Source organism: Pelmatolapia mariae, linkage group LG9 (assembly GCF_036321145.2).
Source record: "Pelmatolapia mariae isolate MD_Pm_ZW linkage group LG9, Pm_UMD_F_2, whole genome shotgun sequence".
Taxonomy (NCBI): domain Eukaryota; kingdom Metazoa; phylum Chordata; class Actinopteri; order Cichliformes; family Cichlidae; genus Pelmatolapia; species Pelmatolapia mariae.
In genome coordinates, this window is record NC_086235.1 from 21198264 (window position 1) to 21221406 (window position 23143).

The 23143-nt window shown below is 40.3% G+C and overlaps 1 protein-coding gene across 1 annotated transcript in view; it reads right to left on the reverse strand.

Annotated features, from left to right (window-relative positions):
• Nucleotides 1-23143, reverse strand: part of stau2 (staufen double-stranded RNA binding protein 2) — a 103472-nt gene that overhangs the window by 10591 nt on the left and 69738 nt on the right. The window contains exon 13 of the mRNA XM_063483882.1: nt 21593-21706. Coding sequence (XP_063339952.1) covers nt 21593-21706 — 114 coding nt within the window. The remainder of the gene's footprint in view (nt 1-21592; nt 21707-23143) is intronic.

A 23143-nucleotide genomic window follows, 5' to 3' on the forward strand; every position in this document is an offset into this window, starting at 1 on the left:
ATCACGTCAAACCTTCCTCTGATCTCCAATAAATTCTTTCAGATATACTTTGCAGACCCTCTCTTCTCTTTTTCTTAAATATCTGCCATCTACTCCTCGGCTTCATCTCATCCCTTGGCTTTCGTTTTCCGCTAAATTCTTTCCTTTTTCTTCTACCCACATCAAAACCCTGGACAGGGATCACTGGAACATTCCCGGACAGCTCGTGCAGAACACCTGTGTGTGCATGAGGGCTGGCAGTGTATGCTTCTATTTGTTAATGCGGTGTGATATGTACATGGATTCTTGAGTAACTACAGAGAAAATGTATTCAGATCCACACACCAAACCTCTTCCTCACTCTCTCTCCAGATTTCACATCCTTTCCCACATCAGAGGCATGAATAAAAGAGGCAGTGTGTGCCTGGCAGTGGCCTAGCTTCAGCCCGATATGACGTTAATTCCTCTGAAGTAGCACTTCATGTATGTGGGTTTGCTTCTTTCCAACAGTGTAGCAATTGTGATGTGACAGCTAAAAAAAACTTCTCTATGAGGAATTCAATTTGATTTCTCCGTACGACTCGGTCACATGTGCATGCTTCCACATTATGCTGATCTGAATTCCGGGAGTGGATAGTGTTTCCCTTTGTGCATCTTCCAGGCGTGATATTAGCCCTGAGGACTGGCTGAGCTAAGTTAGCGGATAACGGCTGTGGGGCTCCCCAGGGGAGCAAGCCTCCGCTGACATGGGAAGCCATAAATAAGGGCCCGGGGCGCAGCACCATGTCATGCGTCATTTGGGCCAGAGAGGCCTGCTTTATCCCCTTCCACCACCGAGCTGCTGAGCATGGCACCTCCTAGGGCGTAATACAAAACATATGGGCAAAGGGCGAGGGGCAGAATCACCTCAGCATACCATACTTCTGCCTTGTCAGCAAAGCATCTTAGAGGATAAGCAGATACAGACGGGCTCTGTGATAAGACTGAGTTAACTTTGCCACGATATAACTTTTCAAGGAATTTAATCACTGGGCTCAGTTATTTTTGATACGATAACATTACATCAGCAGAAGCCGCATGAAGCAGATAAAACTGCTAGCACTATTTTTAAACTGTTAGCACTATCCAGCCTGTATGAACCGTTCAGTATATATGGCTTGCAAAAGAAGAAAGAATTGTATTCTTTAGTATTCTGCTAGAATTCTTTATTCTAACATTGTGTATGCATATATACATATAAATAGAGAACAGATTTAAATTTTAACTGGAAGTCGCAATTTTCCTTAAAAACATAAAAACACCAGTCAGTTGTATTTCTGTGCTGCTGTGTGTAGTATACCAGTCCTTTGCCTTCACTATAATCCAATCTAGGTCAATAATAAGCAACTGCGATCAAGAGTCTCTGACACAGCAGAGAAACTTACATTTCCAATAAAATGAAGGTAGGGACACATTTTCAGTGAGAATGGATTTACACAAGAGAACCTGTGTACGCCTGCCAAATTACTCAATGATTGTTAATGAAACACTGACTAAATTCTCCTTTGGATGAGATACAGAGCGTGTGGAATGCATTAGTGACGGGACTACTGCCTGTGAAGATACTCAGTCTGTCAAAAAAACAGCCTTAAGGCCGGTGACTCACCAACCTGACCACTGACTAAGCTGAAAGTTCCCCAAAACGTAGATGCCTTGAATTTTTATGGAGAAAAAACCACCATACAGACACAACCTGGATAATGAGACCATCTGGATGGACTATTCTTTTATGATTCATTCAATGAACTGAGATTATTTGATTCATAATGTTAATGGCATGCCTATGTGGATGACACAAATAAAAAAACCTCTGATTGTAAGTCTTTCAAAGTACTGGGAAGTTGAGATTTTCATAAAATGTCTTTCTCAAGTTCCTTCTCTGGGATTATAGTAAAGTCATGGTGGGAGGTTTGGAAAACAGCACCTAACCATCCATTTCTATCAGGTTTTCCCCGCTGACTGCAAAACAGAGTTACATCACCCTGTCTCCACCTGCAGGGATCCACCTTTCTATGCCAGAGGGAGAAGCTTCTATAATCCTGGACAATTGGACTCAAATTGCTCTGGGGAAGGCACAAAAAGCGGTGGGAAGGAAAGCCAGCCTTCAGGCACTCGCTCTCTTATCAACGCAGAGATAGTGATCGGCCCCAAGAGGCGTCCCATTTCTCTCTTTTCTGCAGGCTAATCTACCTTTCCTTTCGATCTGACTGTCAAAGATGGATCCTTTCAACCGCTGTCTTCCTGCCAATTCTCAGTGTGTGGGTTTTAAAATGACAAACTCACACTGTTTGCTTGGTGATGAAGTGCACAGACAAGTTAAAGTGGGCAGTGGTACGAGGGTGGGGATGCAAATGTAATAGCTGTGGTTGTTGCTACACAACCAAAGGAAAAAGACCTTTCCTACGTGCAGGGTGGAAGCTCAAACACAAGAGGCAGGATCCAAGGTCTTAATCGCATCCACAATTTGCATAGATAATAACCTTAGCAGAGATACCACATGAAACAAATCAATCTCTAATGAGGATATCAGGGTGGATGTCAAAGAGCATTGCTCGCTGTTATCAGCCCTCCCAATTTAAATTGTAGTCCAATTATTTCTTCATTGTGGGATAAGTGATAGAAGCTAATATCCTGTTTGTATTAAAAAATGGTTCAGACAAATGAGAAGTTGGGTAAGATGAGTCATCAGGACAGTAACTTCATGCAAGTTAAAAACTCCTATACCAATGTGATTGTCTTGAGTTACGAAATTTTTTAACAGTTTAGGAACAAAAAGAGAACTTGAGCGCAAGACTGATAGAGACTTAAAGTTATTAATCATCCCAAAACCTAAATATAGTTATACTGTGACTCATTCTAAAGCATTACTCTTTGAATTTACACCCAAAACATTAAAAAGTTCTACTCATTGTGTTTGTTATCCACCTCCCCCTTTAATTTATTGGCTTTACATTTTTATCTAACTGAATGCTTAGCACACATAAAGTGATTATAGTAGTTGACTAACAAGCATGCAGGTTTAGTTTAGTTTATTATTACACTCATTTGGCTTGTAAATGAACCTGGTCATTGCTGTTAATCACACTATCTATTTTGTTCTGACGCAGATCGGTGGGGACAGTTAACAGTTAACTGTTAATGCAGGAAAACAACTCCAAGTTTTTTTGTAGGGATATAGGAGATATAGGTTTGTTGAGCCTTGCATCCATTTACCTGACTACATGAGCTCTTTAGAAATACAAAAACTATTAGAGAAAACAAGTCCATAAAAAACGTTCCCTCAAATCTAACAGTTGCACTGTCAAGTACAGCAGCTTCAGAAATATCGATAATGCCTATTTGTATTTTATACACCATACCAAGTACACTGGTCAAGGATGTTCCAGTGTCATTTACATGTAAACAATCTATCTCTGTGAAAAGGTGCTGCAGGATTTGAAAAATGTTCGACTTTAATCTTTACTTAAAAACTCCAACAGTATAGCATTACATCTAACTTACTACATGAAATCTTTAAAATAAACAAATGAATTACATGAACACTTCCACAGAAATTATTTGAGTGTTTTCAGTTTGGATTTATAGCATGTTGTACTGTAGCACATGAACAGCAATGGTCAATAACTTGTGCTAGATTTCAAAGACCAGAACACATCAGTAGGATTAAATAAACTGGTACTATGCTAATTTAAGTCAAATTTATGAAATTCAGATTCCAATTAGTTCATGTAAATGATTGAAACACATAAATTGAGGTTTACAGGTCTCTGTGCTAGCACCAAGAGTTTTCATGTTGTACAAGCTTCATTTTGGCAAAATTATTAGCGAATAGCTTCCACTGCTATGCAGACACACCAGTATTTGTGAAACATTTGTGAAAGAATAGGTCTTTCTAAAAAGGTCACTGAATTCCAGTGAAGTACTGTAACAGGATGCTTTCATTGCAATAAGCCAGTCTATAAAATTTCTTCATTCGTAGAGCTTCCATGATCAACTGTATTATTGTGAAACAGAAGAGTTTAGGAGCCACAGCTACTAAGCCACATAGCGGCAGACCACGTAAAGTTACAGAGTCTCCAAACGCTCAGGCCCACAGCATGTAAAAGTTGTCATGCTGACTCAACAACCTTGTCTGGCATTAACATCAGCACAAAACCTGTGGGCTGGGAGCTTCATAGTGTGGTTTTCCATAAGGGCTATGCCATATTATATTGACTGTGATAATACTGGTATAAATTTTTACATGATATAAAAATATCATATCACCTTCAGTGTTTAAGTCCCCCAGTGTGTGAGCTAATTTAACAACCTCCAGCAACAGACAATGCTTTGCAAAATTTCCTCTAAAAGTGGAATCAACAACAATTGAGGCAAAAACTGTCAACTACAACCAGGCTATGAAGGAGGCCACACTAGGAGCTACTGATGAGCAACTCAAAAGTAAACAAATGACTCAACCAAGCATCACTAGCTTCACTTGCTAGGTGGACATCATTTAGGAAGAGTAAACAGTGCAGGGAAATTACTGATGCAGTTAGACTGTAAAAAAGCACAGCTTTAAGCAGCTGGCTAAAAAGTCTGACCGAAGATACTAATTATTTTTCAGTGTTATGATTGAAAACATTGCACAGGCTCCTGACGAGTCACAAGGTTAAGTTACTTTAGTTACTTAATTAAAGCAGCGGTCCCCACACTTTTTGGCGCCACGGACCGGTTTATGTCCGACAATATTTTCACGGACCGGCCTTTAGGGTCGCTGATAAATACAACAAAATAAAACCAGTACCGGTACCAAAAAAAAGGATTTATTCATAACACACGGGAAAAGACACAGGGAAACAGAGTTAACGCTAAAAACGATTTTAAAAATAGCGCTAAAACCCGATAAAAACCCTGAAAACCATGAATTTGCCGGCCCGGTACCAAACGACTCATGGACCGGTACCGGTCTGCGGCCCGGGGGTTGGGGACCGCTGAACTAAAGCATTAAGCAGTTATCATATTCTTATACTTACTACGTAAAATGTCTGGGGCAAACAGTAACTGTGCTACTTTTGTGTGTACATTTGACTTCTGCTGTATCACTAGATATATTGTTGAGTCACTATTATTGCACTATAAAGTTTACTGCTTTATACTGCTTACTGCTACCGGCACCATGTGGCAATAAATTCACATTTTGAAATAGCCAGTGAGTCATCAGTGACAGAAGCTCATTTACTCACATTTTAAATGTTGCTGCCTGCACCCCCACCCCCGACCATATCGTAAGAAATACTATTATCGCAAATGTTCTTGAAATATTGTGATATAATTTTGAGGCTCACCCCCAGTTTCCATGAATGAGCATCTCCTGTAGTTGTAACGACTAGGTGGCCCAGTACTTTTGCCCATATAGTTTATTTATGTAAGAGACCAAAATAAAGCAAATCACTTCCTACAACTGAATCCAAGTGACATAAATTTTGTCATTAGATGGTGAATATGAGGATCCATGTTGATGTGTCTGCCATTTTTGGGGGATTGTGTGGACTCGATCGTAGAGACTTTACAACGCACCAACTGCGCATGTGCCCCTGAATTTGGCCGTCATGTGTCAAGCTGTTGGTGTGTCAGAGTATAATCAAAACTTTAAAATGATGCTGAAAACTGTCGATTGTGACAAAACTGACACACTGATATTTAATATTATCAGAAATTCCCAATAGTTCATGGAAAAGCCAGTCATTGATGAGGCTTTCTCAGTGGTTGTTTACATGAAATTGTTCTGAAATGGTGCTACATACATTAGAAAAAAAAAAGATTTTTAAGCTTTAAACTTGCTGCCTTTTCAGAAGAAGCTTGTAGGCGTGAATATTAAGAAAAAAGGAGCCTCTGAAAGCAGTATATGAAAGGGTTAAGATATAGAGTAGAAGATGTGCTTAGGCTATATAGTGACAGAAGCCAGCTGTATGTAATAATCCTCAACCCTCCATCATGAGCCTTTTTATATTTTTGTGTTAGAGACAGCAGTGTGTACGCGAATACATGTTTGCTGGACAAGGACATCCGGTAACAAGAGAGGACATGGAGTCAGACAGCGTTTTACACATTCTTCCTCTTGTCTCTTGTGCTTTGTTGCTCCCTCAGCTCCTTTTTGGACTTTAATCACCTACTACACACAAGGGACCCATCTTTAAAACCTGTTGTGCTGCTTTATAATTTGCAATAGATCCCCACAAAGCTGGTGAGTGTTTTTCATTAGAATCATAAGAAGCAGACAGACATTTTTATCTTACACTAAAATCCAAAGAAATACTGAGCTGGGCCTGAAACTCACTGTGTGACAGGAGCGACTGAGACCCATCATGCCTTAGCCCTTCATGTGTTATGAAAACCCTACTTTGTTCCTATGGCAACTGGCAGTGTGTATTGAGAAGACAGATTATGTATAAGGCATGTTTACAGAAAACAATAAATTCCAGCATGCTTATATCAAGAGGCAGGCTTTCCCTAAAAGGCTAGTTTTCTGATGAATTGGTTGAGGGGCCACATAAACTAGCCAAAGATGGAACTAGATGAGAATAAAAGACTTTTAAATGTTAGCCTAATGCATCTGCCAAGTTAGCATATGGCTGGCAGGTCTGTCACAAACAACATGAAACCGACCTCTACAGAAAAAAAACAATGTTATGGACTCCAATTGCAAGCACATACATGAGCAAAAGCCAAACACAGAGTAGGTGACGTGATAAGCAAACATAGAATAGCATAGGGATGGTGGGCCTTACACACAACATAAAAGCAGCATGACACAATGTTTTCCAAAGGGAAGGGATTTCTGTGTCTCTGTTTATCCCTATCTGTATATGTACAGTATACAGTCATGGTAAAAAGAAAGTACACCCTCCTTCATTTCTAAGGTTTTACATGTCAGGACATAACAAAAATATTGTCTGGTCTTTCCAGGTTAAAGTTGGGTAAATACAACTTCAGCTGAACAACAACACGCACTGCACTGTGTCATTATTTGAAAAAAAACTAAGCTAAAATGCAGCTGTAGGTGAAAAACTAAGCACACCTTTACTGCTTCGATAGAAATTATGGTAAGCAGCAGCAAGGTGCTACTAGATCAGACAGTGCAATGCTTAGAGAAATTGCAAAAGACCCAGGAACTAGATCTTAGACTTTACAGGCCTCATTGAGCATGTTAAATGTTAAAGATAAGTATGGCTTGCTTAGAAGGGTTGCCAGGAAAAAGCCTCTTTTCTCTAAAAAGAAGCAGCACGGCTAGGGTTGGTAAAGTTGTGTCTGAAGAAACTACAAAATGTCTTTTGAAAAGATGAGACCAAAGTAGAAATGTCTGGCCCCTCTGGGCATAAATCATGCAACCACAGCAAATCCGCATTAACACCTCACACCAACGGTAAATAAATAATGATAAGTAAATGCTAAAGATAATTTTTATTAGTGAAAACCTTAGATCTGTGTGCTGTTTTCACATGCCTGTATATTGCATCGATACTTGATGGATAAGTACAACACTAGAATGTAATTTGGTTAAAATGTGAACACTGTAAATGTTTTGATTAGTCACAAACTTCCTTAAAATGAACCTTTTCATAAAATAAAGAACACAATTAAAAGCATTGTCTGGTATAGCCAAACTAAATAAGTCTATCAGTGTTAACTTTTATGCAGCTGCACAATACAAAGGCTATAATCTCTTATTCGTCATCAATGCTTTGATCTTGCCCATTAAATGAAAGTGAGAACTTTCAAGTTTTTATGAGCAAACTCACACATTTTTACAGCATGGCAAACAGACAGTAAACACCAAGACTGTGCTGTGTTTTTATGTGTATTAAGACACAGCTAATTAGATGGTGAACAGTAAAACAGTGAGTAGAATCGTAAAACAGGGAGCAGAGACAGGTCTGAGTGAGGGATCAGGTACAAGTAACAGACGTCAGAGTCAGGACACAGCAGGCCACTGACAAATGATCGAGGTAGGGTTTCTCATTTGTGCTGCCTTCTCTGTGGTGAAAATGTAAATAACAGACTTTCTTATGTAAAAAAGACCACTCCACCCCCTTCACCAAGTACCCCTATCCCCCTATTCTTCTACTCCTGTCTTCTCCTGTGCAGTGGTTGGTCCCATGAAGCAGGGGTCAAGGTACTAATGGAGGACCTTGTGGCCTTGTGTGCCTCTGGAAACACTTCCCCCCTCCACCACCACCAGCAACACTCTCTGCTCACTTATAAATCAAGTAGGCTTCATTGAGAGTGTCAGGGTCCTCTGATGTCCTAGCCATGTCTCATTTCAAAGTCCTTCTGAAAGCTCACACGGTTCCACGTTTACTCACTGGACACAAGGGAGAAGTGTACGTGGGAGTCAGTGTGAGACTCAAAGAGAGAAAGACAGACAGAGAAGCAGAGAGCAAAAAAAAAAGGGAACGAGTTTGGGTTCAGAGAGAAGGAGAGGGAAATCAGGAATAGAAGAATGGAAGGGGTCCCTGAGGGAAAGTGGGAACCAAAAAACAAAGGTTTATGTACCAACTGTGCTGAATTAAAGCTCCTATTTGAAAGCATCTCCAATAAACCACACCAGTTTGGGGAAAGCCATTAACTGCATCACTCAAACAAGATGCGTGCATATATGTGCATGTGGGCATTTGCAAATGAAATAGATAAAACAACTTCCTCTACTGAACACGCACAGTTTACAATGCACTTATAGAACTGCAATCAAAACATAATTCCCTCCCTTGTGGTAAATCGAGGTGTACATTCTGCAGAAGTACATGCAATCGCTGAGATAATAACATACTGCGGTTTCCTTTAGTGGAAGCAATCACAGCAAACACAGATGAGTAACATATGGATTTAAAATAATTTTTCTGGACTGCAGCTTATTGTTGTAGTAAGCATTCATATACATCATAAAAGGAAACAATGAAATAATACGGTTTCTAAAGAGACACACATTTGTAAAGCGAGAATATAAGAACGCCTTTGATCAAACTTTAAAACTAATCAACAAAAAGATTACAATTAGCACTTTCTTTCATAATGGGCTAAACTGTTTGAGGTATGGAGTCTACTCCTTAAAAAACATAATTCTCCAGTCACACAGTCCTACAGACCAGTTGCAACCGCCTGGCAACCACCAGTCACTACAGAAAAATTAGCATTCCCTAACTGGTTGCTCGTGGTTGCTGAAGCCTCATTCACACAGGCCTAGAGAGCTGTCACTAATCCCTTGGTAACCAGCGGTTATCCCTTATCCCTTGAGGTCACGCTTGCCATCTCTCCCCTTTTACCAGCCATATAAGCAACCCAATAATATAATTGAAAGGGGAAATTAGCTACTTCTTCTTTGCATCTTATACATTTCACTGGAAAAGCACAAGTTAAAAGCTCTAGCATCAACTCTCTGGATAACGCAGATCTGTAATTCATCACTGAATAGTGCTTCATCAAATCACAGTCAATGACTGTTTCTCTTTAGCCCACTAAAACCTTTTTTTTCTTCTGTTGTTAGCACTGTTTTTTGTCACAGGCACTGACTCCTGTTTCTGACCATTTGCTTTTCATTTCTTTTGTTGTGCAATTTTCCATTTTCAGGACATATTGCTTTGAGTTTTCTGTCCAGATGCTTTGAGATCTTCCTTTCGTAATCTTCCCATTTTGCCTGTACCATGTTTTAGACACAGCTGACTGGGAACAACCAGCATCTCTTGCCACACTCTGTTGGGTTTCCATCTTAAAAGAGTTGTACAACCCTTTGAGCATTTCAGCTGACAGCTCTCTTGTTGGGGCTGTGCTTCCATTAAATCGATCAGGTGCAACAGCTTCTTAAGATATGCAAACACACACTTTTAACATCGAACTATTTTGCATATTAAGCTTTGATTTAAATCAATTTTTTCCTCTTAAAAAACGCCATAAATTAAAATCATTTAAAAAAATCAACCTGTTTGAGTTATGCTTCAATAAGCCAGACTATTCAGCAATTAAATAACATTTTCTATCATATCTGTGAACATCCTCCAAGCATAGTACACTATCTGAAGTAGTCATTTCTAACATATAGCGCACAACAGGATATAGTTCACTTCATGTTGCCAGAAATATGAACAAATAAATGTGTAGTCTCCCAAGGGGTCCAACAGACATCAGAAAGATGAGACATGAGAGTATCAAACTGACATTTTCTTTCTCACATGCAGCTACATTGTGTGAACTCTAGTGAAGTCCAGAGCTGCATTGCATGTGTGAAAATGGCTTTATATAACCAGAGTCAGTGATTAACCTAGCTTAGTAAAAAAAAAAAAACACTGGAACATGGGGAATCAATGCTCTTCACACGTAATAAAAATTACCTAGTAAGCATCTCTAGAGCAGAAAAGCAATTTCAAGGAGATGACATGTCTGTGGGAAATTTAAGGTCCCTGCCATCATGCAATCATACAGCGCTATCCATAAAAAGGAAGCTTTAACAATTTAATTATGATATAAGTTGTTAATGAGTGAGATTAAGAAATGATGGTAGATGGTTTTTTTTTTTTATCTTTAATCTCAGTCCCCATAAAATCAATAAAAGCTGCTGTATATATGTAATTCATTGCCCTGCAATTATGTTCCTTTGCATATGCATACACAAAGGCATATAAGCTTTTCCCCAGCAAAAGCCAAAAGAAAGGGGTTTTCACCTAACGCTAACATGTTCCCATGCAGTCCCCCAAAATCCCAAGTGCATAAAGCTGGATGTGGATGACACTGTGCTTGATTGGTTGACAACTAGACTGGAAAAGGAAAGAGTGCTACAGCGGATTTTAAGGGAGAAAAAAACTGTGTGAAAAAAAGCACAACAAAACATCCAAAAAATAAAAAATAGAGCATGAAAAGCACAGACAGTGGCTGCAGTGTTGCATGCTGCATTTTCCATTGTTTTTAACACCCAGCTCAACTTCAGCTCTTTGAATGTTATAACTCCACTCTACTCAGCGACTGGCTGATGGCTTGACAGCAGCACGAGCAAGACTAGCCCAAAGACTGGTACCACAGACTTTGTACACTGCCTCCATCGACTCTACAGGTATATGGACCACACAGACTGCCAACGCTCTACCACGGCTGACAGTAGTCCTTGTTTTGCTCTTGGTGTAACAACACATAAACCAGGTCAACCTGGAAGGTTTCTCTAACCAGAGCCTGTTATAGGCAAGAAGCTTTCCAGCTCGCAGACGCTCTTTAGAGCAGGCAGTGATAGGATAAGACATCAACTACACTTTCAAAACAAGAACATAGCAGTTGTCTACAAGCAAATCGTGTCATTATCTCCAACAAATAAAAGAATGACAAAATAAAATCATAAAAAAAGACTAGCAGCCCTGTAGGGGAGCAGTGTGTATTCAGTAATGTTGGTAATGTTTATGGCTCTATAATTGCCTAATCTGACACAGTGACAAACATATTAACCAAAGATATCTTGTAGTCTCAGCCCTTTCAATATTGGACAGCAGTTGTGCCCGTTACCCATTATTTGTGACTTTCAAACAATTCAGTATAGAGTCATTTGATTTACCATAAGATCAGAATCACGTAAGTATTTGATCAATCACATATTTAACTTGGTGCAGGATACAGAGCATATGATAGAAGTCATACTGAAGAGAAAAGGAGGCACACTGGTTGCTAAGATGTGCAAATTAGGGGCTCATCAGCCTTAACAAAAAAAGAGCGAACGCCCACTGTAGCCTCTTCCTCTCACATTTACGTAGTGACAGTGTGGTTTGCTTAATCTTTCCTTATCTCCTTTAAATGCAAAGGGCTGGGCTGAATTTGCATATAAAACAGAACACAAGTTGTCACTTGTGACTTTATTTACAGAGGAGATTTAGTAGATCATGAAGATACTGTTAGGAGGCGGGCAGGCACACACACACACACACACACACATACACACACACACACACACACACACACACACACAGAAAGTGTTAAACCGCAGGGGTAAGTGACACCTTAATTGTAAGTGGCGTTAACCTCCTATGGGACTGTTGTTTTGAGTGTTTCAAAATGTCTGTTGCTAGAGGCCTGAGAATTTGTTCACATCGGGATGAGGGGGAGGTGGCTGTGGTGGTGGGACTCAGACAGACAGAATAACATTCCCCAATTGCTACGGTCATTTCCATAACTCAGTACACATCCAGACACACTGATCACCGCTAGAGGTTTAGTTATTTGCAGCTGAACACTTAAGTAGATTGGATAAAACAAATCACTGGTAATTCTGTATAAGGCAGGAGGAACCTCGACTTCTGCCCCCCCCAAGAAGCTGTCAGCAAAACATGAATGCCAGTAATTTCGGTAAATAATGACACAGTATTCAGTGGAAATCAAAAACAACCGTTGCAAACAAATAGGGTGTACGCATCTCGGAGATCAGATTTCATCAAGTCAGGAAAGCAACAAAGAGCATAATTACAACCCATAATACAGGTCATTGTGCAGCATGTGTGTTTGTCTATGTGTGTGTGTGATTGTATTTATGCTTGTGAGATAGACATGTATGCCTGCAATTACTGTCAGGGTGTGATATGGTTTTGGAGCAGTGCTGCGATGATTAATTCTTTTTTTTTAAAGTCTTTTTAACCACAAGAAGTGTCGTTCCATATCGAGTCAAAGGATTTTATTTTAAATCCAGAGATTTTCCTTGAACAATAGGAGTTTGATATATTTTGCAACTTTCCAAGAACAGGATGAGACTGACAGTTTCAATGTTGGTTTGTGTTTTATCTATGTCGTAAGACATTGGCCTGGATGGCAGTGGATGAAGAGATTAGGATGATTAATGCACATCACTGTCACAACTGTGCACCAAATGGATTATTTCCAAAGAGCTCAAATAGACAGAGGAAGGCTGAAGCTCTGAAAATATCTTCTTGGCATCACTCTACTGCTGTGTGGCTTGTATATTAGGTCAACAAAACATAAGTGGATTCGGTGAAACAGCTTGCATAACACAGATTATTAAACAGAGGAGAAATATTAACCTTTGAGGAGTAAAACCTCACTGTGCTGCCATTAGAAAAAGGTGATTTCCCCACAGATGACACATCTCACACATTGTTACTGAATGATTGCAGAGCAGAGGAAAAGATTAAATGCATGGTCCTTATCTTGGGGACCTTTCCAGCAAGGCGAGCTATCACTCAGTATCAAATGACATGAAGCTAATGAGCAAAAGACGCTACAAAGAGCAGTGGGTAGCCCAGCTCTCCTTTACCTCCCACAGAGGTGCCGAGTGAAAGAAGGTGCGACTGCTTTACAAACCTTTATCCGCACCTAATTTGTGTGCGTGAGAAATCACGCGCAAAACCTGACGCCCCTGAAGGCTGCAAAGTCACTGCCAAAACATCTTGCTCCTCTCACCATGAATGTGATAATGAATTCGGCACCTTTGCTTGTTCTAAAGTAGTCACACTGGTCTGGGAGAACAATTAATTTCAATAAAAACATAAATTATTCTTTTTGACAGAATTTTGATTAAAAAGGAGTTATTTGTGCAAAAAAGCCAATATATGAGAGAATGATAAATCTGCTAAGAGAAAGGAACTCACTCTTAACGCTATTTGCTCTCAAAGTTACATCTCCAAAATTTCAGCTTCAGAGACACTCCAAGCAATGGAACGTAATCCAGATTGGCAGGCACAGTAACACTATCTGCGAGCGAAAATTGCACTAATGCCTGTATGTGAGTGTCTAAAAATTGTACTAAAACGTGTCAAATTACTTTGTAGCTCATACCTTACCAACACGTGCTGACAGCCTGAAACGCAGACCTTTTTAATTTTAGTTTTGGAACAGAAGTTATCATATGTTTTGCTAGCACTTGTGGGTAAATTGTGTTTTTGGATGTGCAGTCATCCATAAATGTGTTATTACTAGTACATATTAATTATTCAGTTCAATTCAATTTTATTTATATAGTGTCAAATCACAATAGTTGCCTCGGGATGCTTTGTATTGCAAAGGTAAAAACCCTACGATAACACAGACGACTCCTTTTTAGCAAGCAAACCAGGCTCATATATTCCCAAAGCATGGATGACGGTTAGTTCAGTGATGGTCACTAGAACACTCAAATTCCCGGACAGGCTATGTAACGAAGGGCATCTGGCGTAAAAAATTGGCCAAATCAAATGCATCTGCTGTGGCGACCCCTTGTGGATAAGTGAGTAGCTAACAGAAGATTTTGTGGTTAGCACTATTGCCTCACAGCAAGATGGTTCTTGGTTCTAACCCTGAGTGGGGTGTTTCTGTGTGGGCAGCCCAAAGACATTGGTGTTAGGTGAAATAGCGATTTTAAACTGGCTGTGGACATGAGGTAGATAAAATGTTTTAAAACATATAGTACAAATGTGGTCACTATTACTAGAAAATTGCTCTATTAATGGCAGTCCATTCTTTTTACTTAGATTACTTTGAAGTGAAAATCTGATTGGCCTGAGGACCACAGTGCAGTTTTTTGAGTACATTCTTCTCCACTGTAGTGGAACAAAAACAATTTGCTAAATAATGGACTAATCAATTGACAAAAAAAAAACAAAAAAACAGATTAGCTTGTTTTGGCAAATCCGTGGGATGCACAATCGAATTGGAATCCGGGGAGTTTGGAGGTCTAAGCCATTGCCTTGGGGTCTTTGCCATTTTCCAAGCCAATACAGAGCAGTTTTGTGGGTTGGTGTGTGTCTGGGGGAGCTTGAACTACAATGTTTACATTGGTGGTACGTGTCAAGGTCTCCCAGCAAAATCTTCCATGTTAAAAAGACTTATCACACATTAACTGTTGTGGCAAATGAGTTTGTAAATGATACAAGTCTACTGGAGCAGACTTGTATTGTTTACACATACATACAACTTTCTCACATAATGTCTAGAAAAGTTCAAGGTTATAGTGCATGTGTGAAAATGGCTGATGTCTACCCTTAAAAGCTTTGCTAATGTTCCAAGAGGCCACTAGGAGATATCAACAAGTCCCCTAATGGGCAAGTTCATGTTTATTCCTACTGGCGTTCTCTAGGTAGCGAAAAAAGACAGTCACTTGTATCTCCCATTTTCTCATTCCTTGCCTCAGCAGTCTTTTGTTTGCCCAATTAATCAGTTTCTCTGCAGTTCTTCTCTAGCCTTTCCCTCTTAATCATTTACACCTTCCTCTTCCTCCTCCATCATTCTTTCACTGCTCTTCTCTCTTCCCGTCACACTCTAATCTCCTGGTCTGAAAGGTGTTTCCTGAGGAGGGCAAGTGGGAAGACAGGCAGGAATGATGGATCGCTCTATAGATACTTCGCTTTGTCTCTCTCTGGGGTAGGGAAAGGGTGGTGATGGGTAAGGGGATAATCATGGTTTGGATACGTCTGACAGTGTGAATGTAAGGTATGAACTTTTCCTTAGCAGGATTTAGGTTCTACAGAACCTTTAGAGGAGCCTACTGGCACCACCTGTAGTAATCTCTAAATGTTCAGGTAGCTTCTGGGTGAGGGTTGTATTGCTTGATGTTGGTGACCGCTAAGACAGGTAATTTTTTTTATAAACCAGCAACTGCAATAAGTTTATTTTCCACTTGCTGTTTTTGGTTAGGCACAACAATGTAGAGCTTAAGACTAAACAAAGTCCAGGCCTCATTATGTACTATATAAAGAAAAAGACATCCAACCCAAATATGCAATAGTGGTCTGCAGTGACTCGCAATAACGTAGTGTAAACAATACTTGCATTTCTAGCTGATGAGTTCTTCAACTGACCCAGTTAACAGAAGCAACAGACCAATTCTCCTGCAAGCCAAATTTTTGGATCATTACACTCAGCTGTGACTTGATATCAGCCAAATATTTATGGCGTCATTTCTTTTGTTCTGAAATGACCCAAATTTTGTGTCAGGATGTTTGCCAGAAAAAGCGACAAAAACACAATCCGAACCAGGGTCTTCCTGGCTCAGAAACTGGTCCTTGATGGGCGACTGGCATGTAAGTATAGATTCAGGGCAAGACACTGTGTTACTCCAGCTGACTGAAATTCATCTATCTTCCTGTCATTTTTGACCACGTCACAAGTGAAACCGCAAATAAAAATCTCTTTTTCTTTAGTTCTGCCAACTAAAAAAAACCCCCTCCATGCAGGCAATCAGTTACTATACACATTTAATACGTTTAATTAAAAACTGTCTCCAGTCCTCATTCGGGTGATTGGTGTTTCGATGTCTGAGTGACAGACCAGTGTGCCCTGTGTTCTCCACATTCAGTGATTTAGGATATGTCCAGGTGCTGGTTTTGGTTACAAAACACTGGCACATAAAGAGGAGACAGCTAAGACAGATAAGCAGGGAGAAGAAGCTGTTCAACAGCTGCCAGCCTGGTTGGGTAACACTCCAGAGGACCCCCTGAGAGGAGCACAGCTTGGGGTAACGTCTGCACTGCAGTCAGGGAGGAAGACTTCAAACACAAGGCTTGTACAACCTCTCGCCCTCTGCAGCTCCCTCTCCTGCTGTTCCCCTGAGCTCCACGGGGGATCTCTGAAGACCATGCCAGCAGTTATCCTACTATCTTCCACTATACTTCGTTACTTTCAGCTTTTTTCTCCTAACGTAAACAAACACACTAAACATGGGTTTATAATAGTGATTAGCAGCCCTTAAATGTGACCAAGAAACTATCCACTAGCACTGTAGTAAGTGTTGTGTTCACTGCCTTAAAAGGCAACTTCCTTTTTAAATATATACATTTTAAAAATATAAATCAAAGTAGAGGTTTCAGGCATCTGCAGTGGTCTTGCTGTAGCCTATTCCATACTCACTTGGGTCAAACATGAATCCAAGCCTTTTCAACACATTTCATGTAAACAAAGACAGGAATGTGTGCAACATTTAGAGTCCCTAAACGGGCTCCTTATAGCGCTGCCCTTTCATCCTTTGTTCCAATATCATTGCTCTGCCAGAGCACAATCAGAGTCCCAGTTAATTTTACCAGAACTGTTACATTTTCTGTGGTATAAACGAACAAAAATGGTCAAGAGAGCAAGAAAACGGTGTTTACCTACTGTAACCCTGGCGTGGAATGAATTGGGAATAATAGCACTGGCTCAGCAAATAATGAACCACTTATGGAAAACTTTGTCTAACAGCTTCATGATAAATTGTTAAGGAATACCTGGAAAACCTGGTACAACTTAATAACCAAACAAATCCAGAAAAAAGTGGCCCTCATTACCTGAAAGAATGTCTGCAACACATTTTAATCCTAACAGATTATAGTCAATGTGTCACATCAAATCAGCCAAAAAGTGCCTTTGCTGCAGGAAACCCAAGCAGTCACAGCTGACAATCTGGGAGACAGGGCTCCTGGGACCCAGGGTGGCTCAGCTGAGGACATTACTGCACGCAAAGCAATCCCACACACAACCAAATGCACATAGACACACACAAGAGTCTGGTGGCAGACAACAGTCACCCTGTCATCTTCGATTGCAGGCCACTCATGTTGGACCAGCGACACCTTACACTCAGACCAGAGGGCCTCGGCCCCCCTGGTGTCCCACTGCCGCCACAGAGGGACTGCCAGAAGAGTTAGTTCAGCTCTGAAGAACAAACACAGGAATCAGCCTGTCCAGAAAGCATGTAGTCCTATCAAAAATATGTCTAAATACAGTATGTTACGGAGCCTGTTATTTGTTTTTGGAATTGAGATAAAAGCTGTTTGAATGTGAATTTAACTGAGCAAATCTAATTTAATTAAAATGAATTAATACAGTATAAAACCACAACACAACAACAGTCTCCTCACAGTGCTTTTTTGATCATGTAAAGACTACAGAACAATAGAGAGAAACCCCAACAATCCAATGACCCACTGTGAGCAAGCACTTGGCAACAGTAGGAAGGAAAAACTCCCTTTTAACAGGAAGCAACCTTTTTCAGAAACAGGCTCATGAAGGGGCACCTATCTTCTACAACTAGCTGGGAGTGAGAAAGGACAAAAGACACACCAAGGAAGAGAGAGGGATTAAAATTACCTAATGATTAAATGCAGAGTGGTGAACAAACACAGAGAGAGTGAAAAGAGGTGAGTGAAGAAGAAACAGTGCATCATGGGAAGCCCCCAGCAGCCAAGGCTATTACAGAGTAACTAAGGGAGGGTTCAGGGTCACCTGATACACCTGATCTTAATAACATGTTAATTTATCCTTGCTTTTATATTACTTAGAAAACAGGGTTATGGTACTTTTAAAAGAATACATTATGTCTGATTTCTCAGCTCATGTGTGCCTAAGCTGTTCCTCCATATTAAATAAAAGAATCTATCATTAAACCCTAATCATTTTTTATTTAACACCTCATTTATGGACATGCGCTTGTTCAAAAACCTAAGTAAAGCCTGAAATGCCAGAACCATGCAAACACAAATAGAAAATGAGCACTATGGGGTTTTTTCAACTCTATTTTGTGTTTGCAAACTCATTCATAACTGTACTCTGTATCATGCATATATTTCCTTTAACATCATGGGCAGAGAAGTATGGAGAGGATTTCCTCTGGCTGTGGATCTTTATCAGTTACTCTGGCCTAGTAGACATAAACCTCCACCAGAGCGCGGATAACACGGGAGGAAATTCCCAGCGAGATCATAAATGGAGTCACCGCATGTTACTGTGGTAATTTTGTGTGTGCAGCAACAGAGAGAGGCTCCAGGAAAAGTTTTTTATCAGTTCTTAGCGCTGAGATTCCCAGTTCCATCTCATCAGATTTACAATCTTTAAATGCACATATTAAATTGTGAGATGAGAGTGCCTGTGAGTGGGTGCTGAGGCATTTGGCCTAGGAGACACATAACTCACTCACTCACTTAGTAATTGGCAAGTCAAGGATATAACAAATAAATATGAATTTATGAAAGAGCATGCCTAAAATGAACTAGGAGACCTTTTACAATAACTTATAAGTAAGTCCAGGGAGTGTCAGGTGCAGCCACTAAGTGGCATGCACGTTTACAGGAACTGACTAATTGGCTCTTTCAGCTTTTCTGTTTCAATTGTAACAGAGCTTCAACAAGACACACATGTGACATCATAATTTTGCTTTAACTAACATTTAAATAATTTGACGTCATTGATGTAAGTATGGAACTGTGAGTCCATAAAAACAGGATGACTGAGGGAACAAATATAGTTGCTGTGTTGCTGATTGTTGCATCGCCCTACTGTTTTTTTTTTTAAAGTGCTGTCTCAGCATTGAGTCTTGCCTAGTAGTACTTCAGGGGCGCTCAGAGCTACTTATCCTGGAATTTATACTTTTTCCCACCACGGAAACAGCCCATAAAGAGGTCATACAGGGATAGCTTCCATGGTTGGAACATGTAAAAAAGGAGCATGACACCCTAATATGACCTGCTAGTTCCTGTGATGGAAAATGGTCCATGGTAAAGCCATCCAAATGTGTGATGCCTTCAGAATTGTTAAAGTGTTGCGGACTGAAGGGCTGCTGGGGGTGACCCCTTATTGTTAGGTGCTCCCTTTGTGGTCATACTCTTCACTGTACTGAGAAGAGGAAAAGAAAGGCTTTCTCTAACAGTCGGTCATGCCCCAGTGCTCCTGGCAACAACAGGTCCCAAGGACGCAGACCTGCCTGGCCTATATTGGCTTGGCTCTCAGTTAGCGGTGGCGACACTAGCCCCCTGTCAGCTGGCCCAATCGGGGCCGACCAGGCCCTTTATTAAAGCTTTGAAGACTGCTGAACAAAGAGGCGTCCTATGTTTAGATGATAGATTGTAAGCAACTGGTTTTCTGCTTGGGCAACACAAGACAAAGAACCTCCTTCTGAATGCAGTGAGTATGCGAAAGAGAGTGAGCGAGAAAACTAGAGAGGGAGGGAGAGAGAATGACAGGGTCTGCCATAAGTTTAATCAGATTTGTGGATGAGGATTATTTTTGATGGATAGAAAAACTAAAGCTGTCGGGAAGAAATGCAGTGAGTGAATATTACCACGGGTGGGTCTAACACCCTGGTGATTAATAATAAAAGCCAAGATTCTCTGTTAATTAGAGGATGAGACCTGTCAAAGTCTCACAATACGTCCTATATGGTACACCATATACAGCATATGGTACACTTGACTGCACCAGGAAGCCCGTCTGATAACATAGTGGGACAGTTGCAGTTTATTTTTATTATTATTACAAAATATAATAGAAAATCAAGATTAGCTAATGATATTTACAGTTTAATATGTACTCAGCTTCTTGGTCCGATTTTTGGATGGATAAAGTCTTTGATTCAACTGTCAAATGTCTTTAATAAGATACTTGATTATTACAAGTATCTGTTTATAATATTTGATATGTTATTTTTCACAAGCATGACTATCAGTATTAGATTCAACTGGAAAAACCAACTTGATTGTACTGATTCTGTAGCACTGCTAACCAGCGAACTAACTATAAAATATCATTATTTCATTTCTTGCTATTTCATATTTCTGTGAAATGTTTTTGCAATTGTCAAATTAATTCTTACATTGGAAAAAAACGTTTTTTTTTGTCAGGTCACTGTAACCATTACCAATGACCACCAGATTTTAAATCAGTTTGTCCATGAGTCCAAGTAAACATTTTTGCCAGATGTAGTGTCATTTGTAATGAACACTCTGCAGGTGTCTTAGATATCCCCTTCACAAGGGGTAGACTTGAGATCACAGTGACCTTGGACTTTGACCACCAAAATCTATTCAGCCCTGACTTTAGTCCAAGTGACCATCTGAGCCAAATCTGACTAAAATACATCAAGGCCATCCAAGAGATATCATGTTCACCAGATTTGGATGGACAGGCAACCAAAAGCATAAATGCTCAGGCCACGGCTGTCACTGTTACGGAGCCATAAAAATCCAATTTAATTGCCATGAAGGATCATTGATTACAGTCCAAAGGAAGATTTGGTCAACTCAGAGCACTTTATAAATATATAAATGTAGAAAGAAATATATTTCTGTTTTTTTAAAGTGGATATATCTATAGTCAATGTACTTCTTAAAATATGTTATGGTAGTAAACCCCCCAGTTTGAAAAAGTAAACACAAGGATTAGCACAGAAGTGTCATACTCCTGTGGATGCATCAAAATACATTTTAGGCAACTTAAAAAAGGCTCAGTCGGGTGATGGGGGTATGTGGCGGGGTGTGCTCTGTAGCACCGCTGCAGGGAGGCTGACACACCAGAGCTGCATCAGCTCATCACGCCTCCCGTGCATTAAAATCTGTGCTGTGTCCTGACTGTGTTGTTGTTGGTGTTTGATGTTTTAACACATTACACTGGACCCTTAAAAAAGTCATAAAGTAATCGACTCCAGAGGTAAACTGCTAATTTGTGCTTTAATAAAGCATTGATGTTGTGGGTTTTTTGTTTAGTGTACTTTACATTCAGTTCATTGATAACCACAAAAACAAAAAAACAAAATGGGCATATTATTTGAGAGCATCCTCACTTTACTGTTATTGTATACAACTTTTACACAATACTGAATGCATCTAAGCAGACTCACCTGGTCATGGCTGGCTTGGAGGGTGCTCCCAGTGCCGTGGAAAGTCATTTGCACAGGGGAGAGAGTCAGATAGGTCACAAAATCCTTACCACTCTGCGCATCGCTGTACTGCACCTGGACAGAGGTAGGCAGATAAAGTGAGTTACCTCGGATAATGCAGGAAAAAGAAATCAATGCAGAAAACACAAGGGAACTGAAGCATCTCAAGCTTTTAGTGGGATACAATATTTTTGAAGTGGTTGGCTTGAGAGTAAATCTTCCATGTCTAATAGCCACCAAGGAGCATTTGTGGGCAATTATCCAACACCGTACAGAGATGGCATTAGGGGAGAATGAATGCAAGAGTGTGTATATGCAGTTGGCAGGGGAGCATCAGAGGGGGTTAGTGATCACATCACTGGTGACCCCTCATCACTGAAAGGTTAACTCTGCAGGCATTCCTAAATGGTGTGCAATCAGGACTGTTATGACATGATGCTCCTCTGGGACAGCCTGCCCCTGATATGCAAGGGCTTTTGGTAATACTGCCTGCTTGTCTGCCCTACTTCTCACTAGCTCTCACTCTGCGCATGTATCTGTATTTGCATGGGTTCATCTGCGTACTAGCCTGCCCTACTTCGGTCCAAGACAGCTGCAGGCATCTCAATAAATAGTAGGTTTCTCAATAACTGTGAGAAACCGAAAGGAGTAAAATATCTGACTGATGCAGAAAGACAACAGGACAGAAGGAACAAGACAGTGACTTCACATTTGAGTGAGCAAAAGGGTAAAAAAACAAGTAAGCAGGTATGGAAGATTATCACTCTAACACAGCTTCAAGCTTCTGCAGTACAAAAGGGCACAAGCTTCAAACTCTCATCATATATAAGCCTAATCACACACAATCTTATGCATCACTTACATTACAGCATGTATTCTAGCAGGATGTGCAGAAAATATTTTGATATCAGTAACTGCAAAATCTCTAAACAACAAGTGTGCAGTGAGCTTCGTCATATTTTAGTTGTCTGAGTAGAATCATTTCATGCCAATTAACAGAAAATGTGTGTTATAAGCACAAGCCTGTGTGTGCTCCTCTGTGCACCAACTATCCAACTGGATCAAAGTTTCATCTTATCTAGAGCTTAATTCAGTGGTTGTACAAGCTGAACGTGTGTGTATGTGTGTGTGTGTGTGTGTGTGAGAGAGGGTATGCACACCAAAGTGGCTGTATACGATCTGTGACTGAAAGCTTCCAGAGCGAGATGTGTGCCTTTCCCTTCCAATGAGTTACGATCAGCTAGCCAGACACACTGAAGTCTGCCTAAAGACACAGACCCATCGTGACACACACACACTCACATACCCACACACCCATCATAACATATACTCACACAGAGATATGAATATGCGCACACAAAGATATGTACAATCTCGTCATGTTACATCCAAAACATGCACACACTTGTGGGAAAATTCATGCAAACCTGCTGATGAAGAGATGGGGCCACGGTGATAAACTGTGGAAAGCTATTTTAAATGTGTATGAATCATTAATGCAGTAAAGTGAGC